This window comes from Colius striatus, chromosome 7, assembly GCF_028858725.1.
Source record: "Colius striatus isolate bColStr4 chromosome 7, bColStr4.1.hap1, whole genome shotgun sequence".
NCBI classification, from domain to species: domain Eukaryota; kingdom Metazoa; phylum Chordata; class Aves; order Coliiformes; family Coliidae; genus Colius; species Colius striatus.
In genome coordinates, this window is record NC_084765.1 from 1,328,093 (window position 1) to 1,347,848 (window position 19,756).

The following is a 19,756-nucleotide window of genomic DNA, read 5'->3' on the forward strand; positions in this document are numbered from 1 at the left end:
AAGAGCGTTGTGATCCCCCTCCTTTGTAAAGGAGGGATCAGGATTGTTGCCCTGAGCGTGGGGAGGGGGGACTGGGGGGGGTCCCCAAGCTGCCCCTCAGCACAGCCATCACCTTGCTCTGCTCTGGGGTGCTGCCCCACACCCCATGGGCTGCGCCTCATCCCCTCGAGATGCCAGCAGGAAGGCCAAGAGGGACCCAGCTGCAGGCAGGCGATGGGCAAGAGGGCAACAAGAAGTCAGAGCCAAGCTCTGTGGGGCACCAGGAAGATGAGGAAGGACCTTGGTCCCTTGGGGTGGCTGCTGACTTTCCCTTCTGGGCTTCATTGCAGATTAAACTGAGTGACCCCAACCCTGCTGCAGCCACCCCCCTGCCCGGCGTGACGGTCACGCTCGGCTCCTGCACCCTGCCCTGGCACGTGCCAGCCCTGCCCGTGCCAAAAGGCCTGTTTGCCATCCTCCAGCCCAGCCCAGGTGCCAGCCTCAGAGCTATGGAGGGGAAGATAAAAACCTTCTTGCTCCAATGGGAGCTGCTCTCAGCATTCCCATGGGAAAAAACCCACCCACTCCCCCCCAGCTTGCTGTGGGCACTGGGGCTGTGCAGCTCCCCGAGCTCAGGGGCACATGGGACTGTGGCTGCAGCCCCCAGTAAACCTGAACAAGCTCATCCACAAGCACAGTCAGCTGCAGAAACACCTGCACATCCCTGAATCCCCACTGCTGGGGGCTGGAAGAGCCCTGCAAAGCTGCCCCAGCCCCTGCTACAGCAGGTTCCCCTGGCTCAGGGGGCACAGGAACATGTCCAGGTGGGGTTGGGAACCTCCTGAGGAGCCTCCACACCCTCCCTGGGCAGCCTGGGCACTGATAAGGCTCCCAGCCCTGTGCCCATCACCCCTTATGTCCCCCACAGTCCCCCCTGGGGCTCTGCAGCCTGTAGGGACTGAGCAGCATTGCTGAGGTGCCCCTGAGCTCAGGCTTCTCTCCTGCAGCTGAGCAGCCCCAGGGCTGCAGCCTTTGCTCCTCACACACATGTCCCAGCCCCTCAGCATCCTGATGTCCCTGCACTGGCCTCTCTGCAGCACTTCCCTGTCTCTCCTGAGCTGGGGAGCCCAGCACTGGCCACAGGGCTCAGGATGAGGCCTCAGAGGGGCAGCAGAAGCTCCCTGGCCCTGCTGCCCACCCTCTCTGGCTGCCCCCCAGGCTGCCATTGCCCACGTTGCTGCTCATGGCTCTTTGCTGCCCCCCAGCACTGCCAGGTCCCTCTCCTGGAGCTGCTCCCCAGCAGCTCACCCCCAGCCTGTGCTGGCCATGTCCCTCCATGCACAGGGACTCCCAGGACCTTGATCCCCTCTGCCACGAGCCCAGGCAGGCCCCAGCTCTCAAGGTTCCCTTTATTGAGTGATGGCAGTGGGGGGTACCCCCAGCCCCTCACTTTCCCCTCCTCCCACCTCCCTGCAGCCATCACAGCTTCACCCTGGCAACGGGGCCCAAGTGAAGCTCCAAGAAGCGAATCATCTCCCTCCAGGAGTGCTCCTGGGCCTCGGCGTGGGGTTTGGCTTCCCCTCCCCACAGCAGGGGCCGGGGGCTGCCCCTGATGGCCGACATGCTGCAGAGGGGAGACCCGGGGGGCTCAATCAAATGCCCGGCCCCCGGGTAGGACAGGAGCTGGCAGCTCCCTGGGGGCATCCGTGCCATGGCCAAGCAGGCAAAGAGCTTGCTGTTGAGGCTCCTGTCGGCCTCCCCCACCACAAACAGGACCTTGCCCCTGACGTTGTGGGTGGGGATGGCCGAGGCCTGGTGCTGGGGCTCGCGGGGGTCGCCGAACACGGCCGAGTTGTCCATGGCCCCCGTGGCGGTGAGCAGGATCCTCTCGCTGCGGTACGGGATGGCCGGCACGTGCAGGCCCCTGTAGAGCAGCGGGTTGCCGTGCAGGGAGGCCGTGCCGTTGATCCACACCGTGGCCAGCACCTGAGGGAGGAAGGAGGCCATGGCCAAGGCCACCTCTGCGCCCTTGGAGACGCCAATGACGCCCAGGCCGGGGCCTCGCACCTGCAGCGGGGGTGGAGGAGGGAATGGGGGTCACTGGGGTGGCCCTGCTCACCGGGACATCCCCTTCAGCAGGGCAGCCTGCTCACCAGGACATCCCCTTCAGCAGGGCATCCCCTTCAGCAGGGCAGCCTGCTCACCAGGACATCCCCTTCAGCAGGGCATCCCCTTCAGCAGGGCAGCCTGCTCACCAGGACATCCCCTTCAGCAGGGCAGCCTGCTCACCGGGACACCCAGCTCACTGGGATGTTATCCCCAGGACACCCAGCTCACTGGGACAGCCCCAGAACACCCCAGTTACTGACATCCCTGCTCACCAGGACACCCAGCTCACTGGGATGGCCCCAGAACACCCCAGTCACCAGGACATCTCATTCACTGGGACATCCCTGCTCACCAGGACATCCCCTTCACCAGGGCAGCCTGCTCACCAGGACACCCAGCTCACTGGGATGTTATCCCCAGGACACCCAGCTCATTGGGACAGCCCCAGAACACCCCAGTCACTAACATCCCCTTCACCGGGACATCCCTGGTCACCAGGACATGCTTCCTGCTCACCAGGACACTCAGCTCACTGGGACAGCCCCAGAACACCCCAGTTACTGACATCCCTGCTCACCAGGACACCCAGCTCACTGGGATGGCCTCAGAACACCCCAGTCACCAGGACATCTCATTCACTGGGACATCCCTGCTCACCAGGACATCCCCTTCACCAGGGCAGCCTGCTCACCAGGATGTGCTTCCTGCTCACCAGGACACCCATCTCACTGGCATGTTGTCGCCAGTCCCCAGGACATCTCTGCTCACCAGGACACCCATCTCACTGGCATGTTGTCGCCAGTCCCCAGGACATCTCTGCTCACCAGGACACCCATCTCACTGGCATGTTGTCCCCAGTCCCCAGGACATCTCTGCTCACCAGGACACCCATCTCACTGGCATGTTGTCCCCAGTCCCCAGGACATCTCTGCTCACCAGGACACCCATCTCACTGGCATGTTGTCCCCAGTCCCCAGGACATCTCTGCTCACCAGGACACCCATCTCACTGGGATGTTGTCCCCAGGACATCTCTGCTCACCAGAACACCCATCTCACTGGGATGTTGTCCCCAGGACATTTCTGCTCACCAGGACACCCATCTCACTGGGATGTTGTCCCCAGGACATCTCTGCTCACCAGGACACCCATCTCACTGGGATGTTGTCCCCAGGACATTTCTGCTCACCAGGACACCCATCTCACTGGGATGTTGTCCCCAGGACATTTCTGCTCACCAGGACACCCATCTCACTGGCATGTTGTCCCCAGGACATCTCTGCTCACCAGGACACCCATCTCACTGGGATGTTGTCCCCAGGACATCTCTGCTCACCAGGACACCCATCTCACTGGCATGTTGTCCCCAGTCCCCAGGACATCTCTGCTCACCAGGACACCCATCTCACTGGCATGTTGTCCCCAGTCCCCAGGACATCTCTGCTCACCAGGACACCCATCTCACTGGGATGTTGTCCCCAGGACATCTCTGCTCACCAGGACACCCATCTCACTGGGATGTTGTCCCCAGGACATCTCTGCTCACCAGGACACCCATCTCACTGGCATGTTGTCCCCAGGACATCTCTGCTCACCAGGACACCCATCTCACTGGGATGTTGTCCCCAGGACATCTCTGCTCACCAGGACACCCATCTCACTGGGATGTTGTCCCCAGGACATCTCTGCTCACCAGAACACCCATCTCACTGGGATGTTGTCCCCAGGACATTTCTGCTCACCAGGACACCCATCTCACTGGCATGTTGTCCCCAGGACATCTCTGCTCACCAGAACACCCATCTCACTGGGATGTTGTCCCCAGGACATCTCTGCTCACCAGGACACCCATCTCACTGGCATGTTGTCCCCAGGACATCTCTGCTCACCAGGACACCCATCTCACTGGCATGTTGTCCCCAGGACATCTCTGCTCACCAGGACACCCATCTCACTGGGATGTTGTCCCCAGTCCCCAGGACACCCCCCATGACCTCATCACCCCAGTCCCCACGTCACCCCTCTCCCCAGGCCGTCCCCACTGCCCATGGCCACCCCATGGCAGGGACTCACCTGGGGCTGCTGGAGGAGCAGCTCAGCTGCCTCCTCAAAGTACTCGAGGTCGAGCTGGGCCAGGGTTGGGGGCAGGTCCTGGTAGTTGAAGAAGGCCAAAGCCAGCACGGCAAAGCCCCGGCTGGCCAAGAGCCCCGCGCGGAACTCGATGAGACCACCCGCGCCCCCAAACAGGTCGATCACCCCCGGGAAGGGGCCTGGGCCTGTGAGCAAGCACACAGCCTGTCAGAGCTGGGGCACCCCAGCCCCAAACTCACCCCCCCAGCAGCTCCCTGCTCCCCTAGTCCCAATTTCACCCCCTCAAGCAGCTCCCTGCTTCCCCAGACCCAAACCCACCTCAAGCAGCTCGCTGCTCCCTCAGCCCCAAACTCGTCCCCCAGCAGCTCCCTGCTCCCCCCTAACTCTGCCCCCCAAGCAGCTCCCTGCTCCCCCATCTCCAAACTCACCCCCCCAGCAGCTCCCTGCTCCCCCAGCCCCAAACTCACCCCCCCAGCAGCTCCCTGCTCCCAAACTCACCCCCTCAGCATCTCCCTGCTCCCCCAGCCCTAAACCCACCCCCCCAGCATCTCCCTGCTCCCTGAGCCACAAACCCACCCCCCCAGCAGTTCCTTGCTCCCCCAGCCCCAAACTCACCCCCCAAGCAGCTCCCTGCTCCCCCATCTCCAAACTGACCCCCCCAGTATGTCCCTGCTCCCCCAGCCCCAAACTCACCCCCCAGCAGCTCCCTGCTCCCCCCAAACTCACCCCTCAAACATCTCCCTCCTCCCCCAAACCCACTCCCCCAGCAGCTCCCTGCTCCCCCAGCCCCAAACCCCTGGGTCACAGGAGGCAGCTGGAGCCCTGGGGAAGCTGCTGGGGGTCCCCCAGAGCCCCTTTCTCACCGGGTGGGATGTAGAGGGCCCCTCGGACTCTGCCCTCCCTGACGGGCACCCGCCGCACGCCCGGCGCCACGTACCAGCGCTCAGCCTCGCACGAGGCCAAGGGCTGTTCCTGGGGCTGGGGCAGCAGCTGGAGCCCATCAAACACCTCCAGATGCAGCACAAAGGGGCTGCTGGTCACATCCCTCTTGAGCAGCCTTCGGAAGAGGGTGTCTGGCTGCAGGAACCAGAGCAGCCCCATGGGGCAGAGGCCGGAGTAGCTGCCGCCCAGGGCGGGTTGGTGGCTGGGCTCCACCTTGCCGGCGGCGTTGGCATGGAAGAAAGCCCGAGCTTGGAAGCATTCACCCTGCTCATCCTTCAGCCAGGCCCTCAGAGTCACCAGCTGCCCTGGGCACAGCCCCTGTGCCATCAACTGCACGGGCTGGTCGGCCAGGGACACCCGTGGTGACACCGACACGGACACGGGCACCGGCGCTGGCACGGCCGCCATGGCACGGCTGAGGGAGGGAGGGACAGGGATGGGGGTTACTGGGGATGCCCAGGGGATGGGGGGTGATGGGAGCTGGTGATCACACCATGGGGGTGGCATCTCTCACCCTCACTGTGCCCACAGCAACGCCCTCAAGCCCAAACGCACCCCCAGCAGTTCCCAACCCAACCCTGCAGCATCACCCCAACCTCCTCAGCCCCAAACCCACCCCCAGCAGCCCCAAAACCTCAAATGCACCCCCAGCAACCCCCAACCCAACCCTGCAGCATCCCCCCAACCTTCCCAGCCCCAAACCCACCCCCAGCAGCCCCAAAACCCCAAATGCACCCCCAGCAGTTCCCAACCCAACCCTGCAGCATCCCCCCAACCTTCCCAGCCCCAAACCCACCCCCAGCAGCCCCAAAACCCCAAATGCACCCCCAGCAACCCCCAATCCAACCCTGCAGCATCCCCCGAACCTTCCCAGCCCCAAACCCACCCTCAGCAGCCCCAAAACCCCAAATGCACCCCCAGCAACCCCCAACCCAACCCTGCAGCATCCCCCCAACCTTCCCAGCCCCAAACCCACCCCCAGCAGCCCCAAAACCCCAAACGCACCCCCAGCAACCCCCAACCCAACCCTGCAGCATCCCCCCAACCTTCTCAGCCCCAAACCCACCCCCAGCAGCCCCAAAACCCCAAATGCACCCCCAGCAGTTCCCAACCCAACCCTGCAGCATCCCCCCAACCTTCCCAGCCCCAAACCCATCCCCAGCACTCCCCTCAAGTCCAAACCCACCCCCAGCAGCCCCAAAACCCCAAACCCACCCCCAGCAGTTCCCAACCCCACCCTGCAGCATCCCCCCAACCTTCCCAGCCCCAAACGCACCCCTAGAAGCCCCAAAACCCCAAACCTCACCTGCAGCATCCCCCCAACCCCAAACCCACCCCCAGCCTCCTCCAATCTCCCCCTGCAGCATCCCCCCAACCTTCCCAGTCCCAAACTTACCCCCAGCAGCCCCCAACCCAACCCTGCAGCATCCCCCCAACCTCAGAAGTCCCAAACCCACCCCCAGCACTCCCCTCAAGCCCAAACCCGCCCCCAGCAGCCCCCAACCCAACCCTGCAGCATCCCCCCAACCTTCCCAGTCCCAAACTTACCCCCAGCAGCACCCAACCCAACCCTGCAGCATCCCCCCAACCTCAGCAGTCCCAAACCCACCCCCAGCATCCCCCCAACCTTCCCAATCTTAAACCCACCCCCAGCACTCCCCTCAAGCCCAAACCCTACCCTGCAGCATCCCCCCAACCTTCCCAGCCCCAAACCCACCCCAGCAGCATCCCCCCAACCTTCCCAGCCCCAAACCCACCCCAGCAGCCCCCAACCCAACCCTGCAGCATCCCTCCAACCTCAGCAGCCCCAAACCCACCCCCAACATCCTCCAAACCCCCTCCAGCAGCCCCCAACCTCACCCTACAGCATAACCCCAACCTCCCCAGCCCCAAACCTCACCCCAGCACCCCTCAACCCCAAACCCACCCCCAGCAGCCGCCCAACTCCAAACCCACCCCAGCAGCCTCCAACCCCACCCTGCAGCATCTCCCCACTCTCCCAGCTCAAACCCCACCCTATCACCCCCCCCAAGCAGCCTCTCACCCCCCGACCCCCTTCCCCAGCAGCAGGGACACCCCTTTTGCTTCTGGTTCCCCCTCCCCTGTCCCCCCGGGGTTGGGGGGCAGTGGCCGCAGCCCCCCCCATTCCCAGTAGCCCCTTTCCCCTCCCCTGGAGCCCTGTGGCAGGGCAGTGAGCCAGGAGCCCGCCCTGCTGCTGGCCCCAGCCCAGCTCTAGGAGGTAGATGCCACCTCCCATTTCCTCTCTGCCCCTGACAGGAGTGAGCCCCCCCCCTCCTTCCTCACCTCCTCCCAGGCCCGAGGACCCGGGGATGGGCTCCAGGCCCCCCCCCCCCCCCCCCCCCCTTACCCCTTCGTGCTGTGCTGTGGGGAGGAAGCTGGAGCAGGGGGTGGGGAGGGCTCAGCCTCTGTAATCATTAACCAGCTGAGGGCAGAGCCCTCCTGCACCATGGCCCCAGCCAGCCCCCTCCCTCCTTCCCAGCCTCCACAGCGCCTGGGGGGGAACCCTCCCCCCAAATTCCTCTGCATGAGGGGCAATGGGGAGCTCAGCTCCCCCTTCATGTCCCCAGGGTGGGATTAGCCCACCCTGTGCTTTGCCTTGGAGGTGTGGGCACAGGGACAGCTCCCCTCATGCCACAACCTCATGTGCTCCCAGCCAGAGACCCCCCCCAAAGGCTTTTACCCTGCCCATAGCCTCGTGTCTGCCCCCCCAGACACCCCCTGAGCTGGCTCCTGGCCAGCTGAGGCCACGGCCCTCACCAGGAGTGTGAAGATGAGGCATTTAGAGAGCAAAAAAAAACCCCCAAAGAGGAAGGTGAAGAGATCTGGGGAGGGGGCCTCACGCCAAACCTCTTCCAACCCCTGCAGAAAGGTGATGGGGAGCTGTGCTGCAGCCTTCCCTCACCCCATGTATCCCCTCCCCTCATGGAAAGGCTCCTTCCAGGAGGGTGAAGGGTCCCCAGGGCTCTGTGACCCCAGGATGGCTGTGGGGGATCCACCTTCAGCCCTAAGCCAGAGCCACAACCTCCCTGAGCCATCAGAGCTGAGCCTGGGTCAGTTCCTCTCTCTGTGTTTATCAAGAACAGGCAGATTTGGGCAGGTGAAGCAGTTCCAGCCCCTTCAGCAAGCCCACAGAGCACAAGGAGGGGGAGGATCCACGAGCCAGTTCCAGCTCTGTCCTTCTGTGTGTGAGGTGAGGAAAAGCCCCTGGAGAGGAGCAGGATGTGCATCAGGGCCCTTCTGCCCGTGCTGGTGCCCATCTCCTGCCTCACTCCTTGGCTGCTTTGCGTGCCACAGGTGCCTTCTGGAGCAGAGCCAGGGTGTCCCTCTTCTCTACCCTCCTCAGCTGCTTCTTCTTTGCTCTCTTCAGCTTCAGAGGGTTCCGAATCTGTGGGGTGGGAAAAGCCCTTGGAGCTGCTGGAGCCCTGCCCAGCCCAGCACTGAGCCACAGCCCTCAGCTTTGGGGTCCCTCCAGGGCTGGGCACTGCCCCAGCTCCCTGGGCAGCCTGGCACAGGGGCTCACACCCCTCTCAGGGAAACAGCTCAGCCTCAGCTCCAGCCTCAGCCTCCCCTGGGGCAGCTGCAGCCCCTTTTCCTCTTGTTCTATCATTCATGACCTCATTGTGCCTCATAAATGCATCAAACCCCCCACTTTTCCCCTCTAAACCCCACCAACACCCCACTTTCCTTTCAGAAGCCCATCAAAACCTCACCCTTTTCCCTTCAGCCTCCACCCAGACCCCTCTTTCTCCCCAGAACCACTTGGGTTGGGGAAGCCCTTTGAGCTCCTGGAGCCCACCCCCTTGCAGGACCTCAGCAGAGGAGTTTTGTGTCTCCCTCCTGGTGCAAGCTGGCTTTTGTTTGGGTTGTCCCAGTCCTCCCAAGTGCTCCTGACAGCATCCTCCAGCCAAGGAGGAGGAGGAGGGAGGGAGAGGAGCTGTGCCCAAGCTGTCACTCACCACTTGGACAATCTCAGCCCTGCGCTCGTTCTCCAGGCGCCGCTTCATGTTCTCCTCCCGCCGCCGCTTCTTCTCCTGGGGAGGGGAGACAAGCCCCAAAATGCTTCCCCTGTGGCTCTCTCTGGGTTTAAACCACCCCAAAGAGCCCACTCAGGGAGCACAGACACTCTCCTGAGGGTGAGATGTGGAGCATGAAGCCAAAGGGGCAGAGCTTCTCCCTCCCTGCACCAGGGACACGGGGGGTGTTGCTCTGAGGCTCTGCCTCAGGGTGGCTCACACAGCCTGGAGCTGGCAGGGACACTGCTCAGGGCACTGGGGCAGCTCTGTGAGGAGGAAAAGCTGCAGCAATCTGGGGCTGTGCAGCTGGAGGAGAGAAGGCTGAGCTCACAGGGGCTCAGCAATGCTGCTCAGTCCTTACAGGGTGGGTGTCAGGAGGATGGGGGCAGTGTGTGGTGGCCAGTGGCAGGACAAAGGGGGCACAGGCTGGGACACAAACAGCTCCCCTGGCCCAGGAGGAGAAAGCCCTTTGGTGCTGAGGGGAGGGAGCCCTGGCCCAGGCTGCCCAGGGAGGGTGTGGAGGCTCCTCAGGAGCTTCCCAACCCCACCTGGACACGTTCCTGTGCCCCCTGAGCCAGGGGAAGCTGCTGGAGCAGGGGCTGGGGCAGCTCTGCAGGGCCCTTCCAGCCCCCAGCGCTCTGTGATTCTCATGCAGGTGTGTGTACAGGTGATTGTACCTTTGGCTGAGGTGGTTAGGGCTGGAAAGGGGCTCAGCTTTTACCTCTTTCTCTCTCTGCTTCCCCTCCTGCAGCTGCCGGGCCAGATCCTGCACCAGCCGCCTCTCCTGCCGTTCCTTCAGCTTCCGAGCCCAGGAGCTGCGAAGGGCCTTGTCCTGGATCATGTGGGAGAACCTGGGCAGGCAGATGGGCTGTGTCACAGCTGGGAGGAGCCAAGGCCAAGCTGTCACTCTCTGCCTCCCTAAAAACTCCCTAGGGCACAACTCTGGGAACCTTTGGCAGCTCTGAGCCTCCTACAGCAGCCCCAGCACAGCCTCTCCAACCCCACCTCCCCAGCAGCCCTTTAACAACAGCTCCAACCTCCCACTATGAAACACCCCCAGGGCTCCCACCAGAGAATCACTGTTCCAGTTGGGAAAGGCCTTGGAGCTGCTGGAGCCCAGCCCAGCCCAGCACTGACCACAGGCCTCAGCACCTCGGCTTTGGGGTCCCTCCAGGGCTGGGCACTCCCTGGGCAGCCTGGCACAGGGGCTGACACCCCTCTCAGGGAAACAGCTCAGCCTCAGCTCCAGCCTCAACCTCCCCTGGGGCAGCTGCAGCCCCTTTTCCCCTTGTCCTGTGGCTCATGGCTGAGAAGAGACTGACACCCCCCTGCCTGGGCTCCTGTGCCCCTCCTCTCCTTGCTCAGCTGCAGGGGGTGGCTGCTCTGGGTCCTGCCTCCCAAACCCTCAGCTTCTGGGGCAAAAGTGGGGAGCTGGAGGCCGTGGGGTGGTGAGGCTGCAGGTGTTGAGCCCAGCCCCGTGCTGAGAGGAGCCTCAGCACCAGCCCTTTGCTCCCCACCCTGGGCTGTGGGGCTGGATGTCGTGACAAGGTCCCACAACCATAGAACTGGTTGAGTGGAAAAGCCCTTGGAGCTGCTGGAGCCCAGCCCCTGCCCAGCCCAGCACTGACCCAGGGCTGTGGGGTCCCTCCAGGGCTGGGGACCCCCCCAGCTCCCTGGGCAGCCTGGCACAGGGCTGACACCCCTCTCAGGGAAGAAGCCACCGCCCTTCCTACCCCCTGGGCACGCTGCTGCCTCCTGTCCATCCCCCAGCCCCTTTCCCCTGCAGCTCCCCAGCCCCTGTGCCCCAGCCCGGAGCTGTGCCTGGGCCTGCTGTGTCCCTGGGGCAGCACCAGCCCTGGCAGCGCCTACCGACCCTCGGGCCAGCCCGGTCCCCACGGCCACAACCCCTCAGCGACCGCCGCGGCCCGCCGCTTCCCACCGCTTCTTGCCGGGGTCCTTCCACACGCGGCCCGACTTGGGCCTGCCCCGCGGGATGGCTGCGGCCGCTTCCTTCCGCTCCTTGGCGGCTTTCCGACGCCGCCGTGCCCGTGCCGGTGCCCGTGCCGGTGCCGCCGCGGCGGGTTCCCCGGGGCCCGGTGCCGGGGCCGCCCCGCACTCCCCGTCCATCCCTCCACGCGGGCCCTTGAGCGGCGGCGCCCGATGACGTCACGCGAGCGCCGAGGGAACGAGTCGCCGCGCCGACGCCGCGGCCGCCATCTTGCTAGCGGACAGCAGCGCGCCCTGTTGCGCGGCGGCCGCCATGTCTGTGCCGGGCAAGCGCCGCCATGTCTGTGCCGGGCAGGCGCCCGTCGTCCCGTGGCGGCGGCGGCCGGTGCCCTTCACGCACCCCCCGCCCCGCATGGCCTCGGGGCTCCCCCGCGGGTGTGTGTGTGTGTCCCCTCCCGAGAGACGCGAGGCTTGTGTCGGGGAGCGGAGCGGCCTTTATTGCGCGCTGCCTCCCGCGGGGCTGGGCCGTGCGGACGCTCCCGGCCGCGGTCACGGCGCCTGCGGGGGCAGAGAAACGGGCGGGTCGGGCTCTGGGGGCCGAGCAGGGGCTGCCCCAGGGGCTGCTCCCCGCCCCGTCCTCACCATCCGCGTGTAGCTGCGCTGCCGCAGCGCGGCGCGGCCGAAGGTCAGAGCGGCCACGGCCACGCACAGCTCCAGCAGGGCCAGGAGCACCGAGATGGAATCCAGCCCGTTGCTCAGGATCTGCGGGGCGACAGCGGCGGGAGCCCGCGGCACCGCGGCGGCACGGAGCCCGGCCCCTGCCCTCCCCCTGCCCAGCCCAGCGCTGACCACAGCCTTAGCTCTGGGGTCCCTGCAGGGCTGGGCACTCCCTGGGCAGCCTGGCACAGGGCTTACACCCCTCCCAGGGGAACAGCTCAGCTCAGCTCCAGCCTCAACCTCCCCTGGGGCAGCTGCAGCCCCTTTGCTCTTGTCCTGTCACTCATCACTGACCATCACTGACCCCCAGCTCCCTGCTGGAGAGCATCCCCTGCTCAGCCCAGCACTGACCCAGCAGCTCAGCACCACGGCTGTGGGGTCCCTGCAGGGCTGGGCACTCCCTGGGCAGCCTGACACAGGGCTCACACCCCTCTCAGGGAAACAGCTCAGCCTCAGCTCCAGCCTCAGCCTCCCCTGGGGCAGCTGCAGCCCCTTTGCTCTTGTCTGGGTCATGGCATGGCTGACTGTGGGGCTGGGGACAGGGCTGGGGACAGGGCAGCTCCCCCCTCCTGCCTCATCAACCTCAACCTCCCCTGGGGCAGCTGCAGCCCCTTTTCTCCTTGTCCTGTGGCTCATGGCTGGGAAGAGACTGACACCCCCTGCCTGGGCTCCTGTGCCCCTCCTCTCCTTGCTCAGCTGCAGGGGGTGGCTGCTCTGGGTCCTGCCTCCCAAACCCTCAGCTTCTGGGGCAAAAGTGGGGAGCTGGAGGCCGTGGGTTGGTGAGGCTGCAGGTGTTGAGCCCAGCCCCGTGCTGAGAGGAGCCTCAGCACCAGCCCTTTGCTCCCCACCCTGGGCTGTGGGGCTGGATGTCGTGACAAGGTCCCACAACCATAGAACTGGTTGAGTGGAAAAGCCCTTGGAGCTGCTGGAGCCCAGCCCCTGCCCACTCAGCACTGACCCAGGGCTGTGGGGTCCCTCCAGGGCTGGGCACTGCCCCAGCTCCCTGGGCAGCCTGGCACAGGGGCTGACACCCCTCTCAGGGGAAAAGCTCAGCCTCAGCTCCAGCCCCAACCTCCCCTGGGGCAGCTGCAGCCCCTTTCCCTGCAGCCAGGGAGCTGCAGACTGCTCCTCCTCTCCTTCCTCAGCCTCCTTCCCTCCCATCCCAGTGTGGGTGGCAGTGGGAGGCTCCAGACCCAGCCTGGGAGGTTGTACCTTGTCCTCAGCATTGAAGCACCACTCAGCTCTCAGCTGGTACAGGGTGTTTTGGCAGCCAGGCCTGTCGTGGGTGATGGCTGTGGTGTGGATGAGGGCAGCCACCAGCGTGCTCAGGATGACCCCCACATTCACCAGGCAGCAGCTCTTTACCTGTGGTGGGTTCAGCTCACCTAGGCAGCTCCAGCCCAGCAGAGGAGCTGGCTGAGTGGCACCTCAGCCCTTTACCTGCCACAACCAACCCCCCAACAAATTGAAGCCACCCAGGGGCAAACACCCTCTGGGATGGATTTGCCCCCAGCATCCCAGAGGGACTCACCCAACCCCACGTGAGCCACTGAAGCATGGAGGATTCCCCACCCTCTGCTCAAAGGGGAGGGAGATGGGCACTTGCCAAGGACCAAACAGGCCTTGAGTGGCTCCCTGGAGACCCCACGGGGTGAATCCCACCTGTGGAGGTGTGCCAGGGGCTGCTGGAAGGGGCAGAAGGACTGGGGAGGGAGGGGAGATGCTTTATCCCTCCCAGCCCTCCCTTACCAGTAAGATGTTGTCTCGTTTCTCACTTTCCACCAACAGGGAGCCTGAGAGCAGGAGCTGCTCCAGAGACAGGGGGGAGAGGGAGTCAGCAGCAAGCCCCCCACCCCCATCACCCACCCCCTGCATCCTCTGGCTGCGTGTGCATCCCTCCAGACAATGAAGGGAGAGCCAGAATCCAGGCCCCTGACCCACCCCAGTCCCCCAGTCCCAGAAACCCCACTGCTGGGGGCTGGAAGGGCCCTGCAGAGCTGCCCCAGCCCCTGCTCCAGCAGCTTCCCCTGGCTCAGGGGGCACAGGAACGTGTCCAGGTGGGGTTGGAGATCTCCTGAGGAGCCTCCACACCCTCCCTGGGCAGCCTGGGCCAGGGCTCCCTCCCCTCAGCACCAAAGGACTTTCTCCTCCTGGGCCAGGGGAGCTGTTTGTGTCCCAGCCTGTGCCCATCACCCCTTATGTCCCCCACAGCCCCCCCTGGGGCTCTGCAGCCTGTAGGGCCTGAGCAGCGTTGCTGAGGTGCCCCTGAGCTCAGGCTTCTCTCCTGCAGCTGAGCAGCCCCAGGGCTGCAGCCTTTGCTCCTCACACACATGTCCCAGCCCCTCAGCACCTTGGTGTCCCTGCACCGGCCTCTCTGCAGCACTTCCCTGTCTCTCCTGAGCTGGGCAGCCCAGCACTGGCCACAGGGCTCAGGATGAGGCCTCAGAGGGGGTGCAGAAGCTCCCTGCTGCCCACACTCTTTAACTCCCAAGGGCAGCTGTGTCCCTGCTCCTCACCAGGAGCCCGAGCCAGAAGAAGATGCCACTGGCCACGGGCAGGGAAGGGTTCCCGTACTCTGACACAGTCAGGATGATCCCAAAGCAGATGTGCACGATCCCAGTGAAGATGTGGATGGTCTGTGGAAGATGGTCATCCTGCTGACTCTTGCCACAAGGCATTGCCTTCCTTCCAGCCCAGTCTCATCCCACTGTCACCTCACCCCAGTGCCCAGAGCCGCCCTCCCCGGGGATCCTCAGTCCCCTCCTCGTCCCCCCAGCACCCCACATCTCACCCCAAGCACTTTGGGCTGAGCCTTCCTGAAGCCTTGGACTTGAAATGAGGGTCCAGCAGGCACAGAGGGGCTGGAGGCAGGGGCCAGCTGGGCTGCTCTGGGGTCTGTGGCCGGGATGACCTCGGTGATGATCCTCACGCCGCCGGAGTCGGTGACGGTGGTGGCTGCCATGGCAGAGCAGGGCAGGGATGGGCCAGCTCAGATGGACAATCTGAGACTTGGTTGGGTTGGGAAAGACCTTTAACATCATGGAGCACACCCCCTGCCCAGCCCAGCACTGACCCACAAGCCCTCAGCAGCTCAGCTCCATGGGTTTGGGCGTCCCTGCAGGGCTGGGCACTCCCTGGGCAGCCTGGCACAGGGGCTCAGGGAAAAAGCTCAGCCTCAGCTCCAACCTCAACCTCCCCTGGGGCAGCTGCAGCCCTTTTCCTCTTGTCCTTCTGTCAGGGAGTGTCAGAGAGTGCTGCTGTCTCCCCTCAGCCTCCTCCAGCCTCAGCACCCCCATTCTCTCAGCCCCTCCCCAGCACCCTCATGCTCCAGCCCCTTCCCCACCTCTGTGCCCGACTCTGCCCACTCCCCAGCCCCTCAGTGTCCCTCTGACCCACTGAACACAGCCCAAGCTGTTCCCAGTTTCCAACCCCAACCTCCCCTGGCACACCCTGAGCCCATTTCCCTCTCCTATCCCCAGGGAGCAGACCCTAATGTGTGTCCCCCCTCCCCCCAGCCACAACCTCCCATCAGGAATCACATCTGAAGGGCCAGGCAACACAAGAAGCAAGGTGCCATCACCTCATAGGGATGCCCCACAGCCCATCCCTCCCTTTCCCACCCAGGTACCTCCTTCAGCCTCCTCCTCCTCCTCCCCAGAGGCAGCAGCAGCAGCTTGACCCTTCCCTGGGAGCTGCTGGTGGCTGCTGGCTCCTGCTGCCCTTTGCTCCCACGGGGGAGGTTTGCTCATGGAAACCTCGTCAGGCTCCTCTTGCTCAACGAGGAGGCTTTGCCAGCAGAGGGGACAGAGGCAAAAACCCCACAGGCACGAGGAGGAGGGCAGTGGGGAGAGGGCACATGCTCTGAGGGCTCCACTGGACCTCAGGAGGAGGTTCTGGGCCAGCCCTGGCACCTTCAGGAGGAAAACAAAGAGTGGCAAAGGATGTGGCAGGAATGCTACAGACCCTGGTAGTCTCTGGAGGTGCCAAGGAGGCTGTTTTGGGGTTGTCCTTCTCCCCCACGAGCTCCTCATCCCTCTGGGCTTGGGCTGGAGATGGGGCTGGATCCATCAGGAAACCAGAGCTCAGCCTGGGAACAGAGCCACCACACATGGCCAGGAGCTCCCAGGGGCAGGCTCAGAGGCCCCTTCCTCCCTCCCTCCCTCAGTCACAGGCTCCAGGGCTGCCAGAAAACACAACTCCATGGCCACCAGCCCCAGCTGCTCACAGGGAGGGTTGGGGTCCCCCAGGCTGGTCTGGGAGGACCCCCCCCAGGGTCTCCTGGATGTTGGCTGGGTGCAGGGGAGGCTGTTTGGGGGTAGGATGCTGGCTCTGCTGGTCCTCTCTCATCCTCATCCTCATCCTCATCCTCATCCTCATCCTCATCCTCATCCTCATCCTCATCCTCCCCCGTGCTCAGGCCCCAGGGCTGAGCACCACCTGAGGGAACAAAGCCCCCCCTGATCCTGGGGGAGCTGCTGTGCTGGAGAAAGGGCCATGGGACAAGCACAGTGAGGTTTGACTCGAGCTCCAGCCACGAGAACACGCACAGGAGCTGCTTTGGGAGCAGGCAGGAGGGTTCAGGGTGGGCAGAGATGGCTCAAAGATCCCCCCTTTCTTGGGCTTCTTCCTCCTTTGGAGGCTACAAGTGGGTTGGACACCACCCCAGCTGGCTTTTTATAGGGGGGGAAGGGGAATATTCAAGCCCAGGTACCTCTGGCCACAGGCTTTGCTGGCCACAACCACAGCGGTATTGGGGACCCCCGAGCCCCTGGCAGCCTCGGGACCCCCCAGCTCAGCCCCAGCTCCCTCCTGAGCATCTGAAGGAGCAGGTGGAGCAGCTTTGGGAAGCATCTGTTCCTTTGCTTTGGCTCTAGAGGGAGCTGAGGCGCCTGGTTTGGAGGCTTCTTGGGCTTGGCAGAGGTTTCCAAGCGCTGGGGGAAGATCCCTGGGCAGGGGTGAGCGGTGGGACACCCCCCCTCAAAATCCTGGGGGTGGCAAAGCCCGGGGTCATGGAGAGCTGCCGCTTGTCAGGGGGCAGCAGGGGCACCAAGAGCACGGCCACAGCTGGGGCTGGGCTGGGGGGAACCCCTAAAACAGCCCAAATCAGGGGGGCAGAGGAGAGCTGACAGGACAGAGCAGGCAAAGAGCAGCCAGTGGTTTGGGGTCTGGGTGGGTTCCCACTGGGAGAAGGGGGCAGAGGGGGCTCAGAGCCCACCTGCATCCCCCCAACCCACGGGGGACAATGGCAGGTGGAGGAAAGCTGCTGCCAGTGCTGGGGAGGAGCTGCTGCTGCTGTCTCTGGTCTGGACAAAGGCTGTGACCAGTGGCAGAGCTTTGCAGATGAATCACAGAGTCCTTTGAGTAGGGAAAAGCCCTGGGAGCTGCTGGAGAGCACCCCCTGCCCAGCCCAACACTGAGCCACAGCCCTCAGCAGCTCAGCTTTGGGGTCTCTCCAGGGCTGGGCACTGCCCCAGCTCCCTGGGCAGCCTGGCACAGGGGCTCACATCCCTCTCAGGGGAACAGCTCAGCCTCAGCTCCAGCCTCAACCTCTCCTGGGGCAGCTGCAGCCCCTTTCCTCTTGCTCTATCACTTGTCACTGACCCCAGCTCCCTGCAGCCTCCTGTCAGGGGGTGTCAGAGAGTGCTGCTGCCTCCCCTCAGCCTCCTCCAGCCTCAACACTCCCATTCCCTCAGCCCCTCCCCAGCACCCTCGTGCTCCAGCCCCTTCCCCAGCTCCTTTTTCCACCTCTGACCACCCTCCAGCACCTCCCATGTGGCCCCAAACTGAGCCCAGTGTTCGAGGTGCAGCCTCCCCAGTGGCCAGCACAGGACCAGCCCCGATGCCACAGCCCTGGGGAGAGATGAGCTTGAGCTGCACCTCTCCAGCACACTCCCACTGCCTCTAGATCTCTCTCCATGGCCTGGGCTCTGTCTGGCATCTCCTCCCAGTACCCTGAGGGGGAAGGAACACTTTAGCCCCCGTGGTAATGGCAGGATCCCCTCTTTAGCCCTGGCAGAGCTGCAGCATTGGCCACGGCCGCCCCTCCTGGCCCCAGCCGCCCTCCACGCTGCATTTCCTCCCAAATCCCCCTCTCTGCATTCCTCCAGCATTCCTCAAAGCTCCAGCCTCTCAGCCACAAACAGCCATGACTGCCCTCAGCCCCAGCAAGCCAGGGAGAGGGCTGGAGCAAGGGGGCTGAGGCCAAAGCCCCTGCTTGCAGCGAGGCAGCCGTGGAGAAAGCTCTCCTCCCTGAGGCAGCTCCAGCTGGGGATGGCAGGAGCCCAAAGTGGGATGTGACCAGCCCTTTTGGAAGCAGATGCCACAGGAGGTTGAAGCTTTTTAAGAGCCTGTTTGAGCAGATGCAGGGGAGCAGCCAGTCAGGTCTGCTGGAGCCTTCCAGCCTTTGCTTTGCTGCTCTCTCCAACACATTCCTGGGGGTTTCATTGCTAAGCCGAGCTCTGCTCCTCCTCAACAGCTGCAAATCTCTTCTTTCCTGCTTGTCTTTCCTCTTACAAGCTCCAGGGGCTGCTCACACACAGGCTGAGGGTCAATGCCAGGGGTGAAGTGGCTGCCCCATCAGTGTGGCTTTTGATCCAGCAGCTCAGGACCCCATCAGTGGGGTTTTGACCTGTGCGATGTCACTGGATGGCTTGTAAAGCTTCTCCAGCCTTGTCCTTCCTCTGCAAAGCTCCAGGAGCTGCTCACACACAGGCTGAGGGTCAATGCCAGGGCTGAGGTGGCTGCCCCATGAGTGTGGCTTTTGATCCAGCAGCTCAGGACCCCACCAGTGGGGTTTTGACCTGTGGGATGCCACAGGATGACTGGAAAAAGCTTCCCCAGCCTTGTCCTTACTCTGCAAAGCTCCAGGAGCTGCTCACACACAGGTCAATGCCAGGGGTGAAGTGGCTGCCCCATGAGTGTGGCTTTTGGTCCAGCAGCTCAGGACCCCATCAATGAGGTTTTGACCTCTGGGATGTCACAGGATGGGTTGTAAAGCCAGCCCAGGCTTGTGCTTCCACTTACAAGCTCCAGGAGCTGCTCACACACAGGCTGAGGGTCAATGCCAGGGCTGAGGTGGCTGCCCCATGAGTGTAGCTTTTGGTCCAGCAGCTCAGGACTCCATCAGTGGGGTTTTGACCTGTGGGATGCCACAGGATGACTGGAAAAAGCTTCCCCAGCCTTGTCCTTCCTCTGCAAAGCTCCTGGAGCTGCTCACACACAGGCTGAGGGTCGATGCCAAGTGTGTGGTGGCTGCAGCAGCTCAGGACTCCATCAGTGGGGTTTTGACCTGTGGGATGTCACTGGATGACTGGAAAAAGCCTCCCCAGGCTTGTCCTTCCTCTGCAAAGCTCCAGGAGCTGCTCACACACAGGTCAATGCCAGGGCTGAGGTGGCTGCCCCATGAGTGTAGCTTTTGGTCCAGCAGCTCAGGGCTCCATTAATGAGGTTTTGACCTGTGGGATGTCACAGGATGGCTTGTAAAGCCTCCCCAGACTTGTGCTTCCTCTTACAAGCTCCAGGGGCTGCTCACACACAGGCTGAGGGTCAATGCCAGGGCTGAGGTGGCTGCCCCATGAGTGTAGCTTTTGGTCCAGCAGCTCAGGAACCCATTAATGAGGTTTTGACCTGTGGTATGTCACAGGATGGCTTGTAAAGCTTCCCCAGCCTTGTCCTTCCTCTGCAAAGCTCCAGGAGCTGCTCACACACAGGCTGAGGGTCAATGCCAGGGCTGAGGTGGCTGCAGCAGCTCAGGGCTCCATCAGTGGGGTTTTGACCTGTGGGATGTCACAGGATGACTGGAAAAAGCCTCCCCAGGCTTGTTCTTCCTCTGTAAAGCTCCAGGAGCTGCTCACACACAGGCTGAGGGTCAATGCCAGGGCTGAGGTGGCTGCCCCATGAGTGTAGCTTTTGCTCCAGCAGCTCAAGACCCCACCAGTG

At 63.6% G+C, this 19,756-nt stretch overlaps 3 protein-coding genes across 3 annotated transcripts; all 3 read right to left on the bottom strand.

The window, feature by feature from the left end:
• Positions 1-1,458: 1,458 nt before the first annotated feature.
• Positions 1,459-5,641, bottom strand: LOC133625742 (acyl-coenzyme A amino acid N-acyltransferase 1-like). Its single transcript, XM_061999592.1, has 3 exons — positions 5,042-5,641; positions 4,161-4,363; positions 1,459-2,046 (listed from the first exon to the last, which is right to left on the bottom strand). Exons 1-3 carry the CDS (start codon positions 5,625-5,627, stop codon positions 1,459-1,461), a joined length of 1,377 nt encoding a protein of 458 aa, XP_061855576.1. The 5' UTR covers positions 5,628-5,641.
• Positions 5,642-8,192: 2,551 nt separating this feature from the next.
• On the bottom strand, positions 8,193-11,320 carry CCDC86 (coiled-coil domain containing 86). Its single transcript, XM_061999594.1, has 4 exons — positions 11,094-11,320; positions 9,876-10,005; positions 9,098-9,172; positions 8,193-8,526 (listed from the first exon to the last, which is right to left on the bottom strand). Exons 1-4 carry the CDS (start codon positions 11,279-11,281, stop codon positions 8,407-8,409), a joined length of 513 nt encoding a protein of 170 aa, XP_061855578.1. The 5' UTR covers positions 11,282-11,320; the 3' UTR covers positions 8,193-8,406.
• A 330-nt stretch (positions 11,321-11,650) lies between these two features.
• On the bottom strand, positions 11,651-14,780 carry LOC133625735 (membrane-spanning 4-domains subfamily A member 15-like). Its single transcript, XM_061999581.1, has 5 exons — positions 14,610-14,780; positions 14,335-14,454; positions 13,568-13,624; positions 13,031-13,183; positions 11,651-11,863 (listed from the first exon to the last, which is right to left on the bottom strand). Exons 1-5 carry the CDS (start codon positions 14,778-14,780, stop codon positions 11,651-11,653), a joined length of 714 nt encoding a protein of 237 aa, XP_061855565.1.
• Between the last annotated feature and the right edge of the window lie 4,976 nt (positions 14,781-19,756).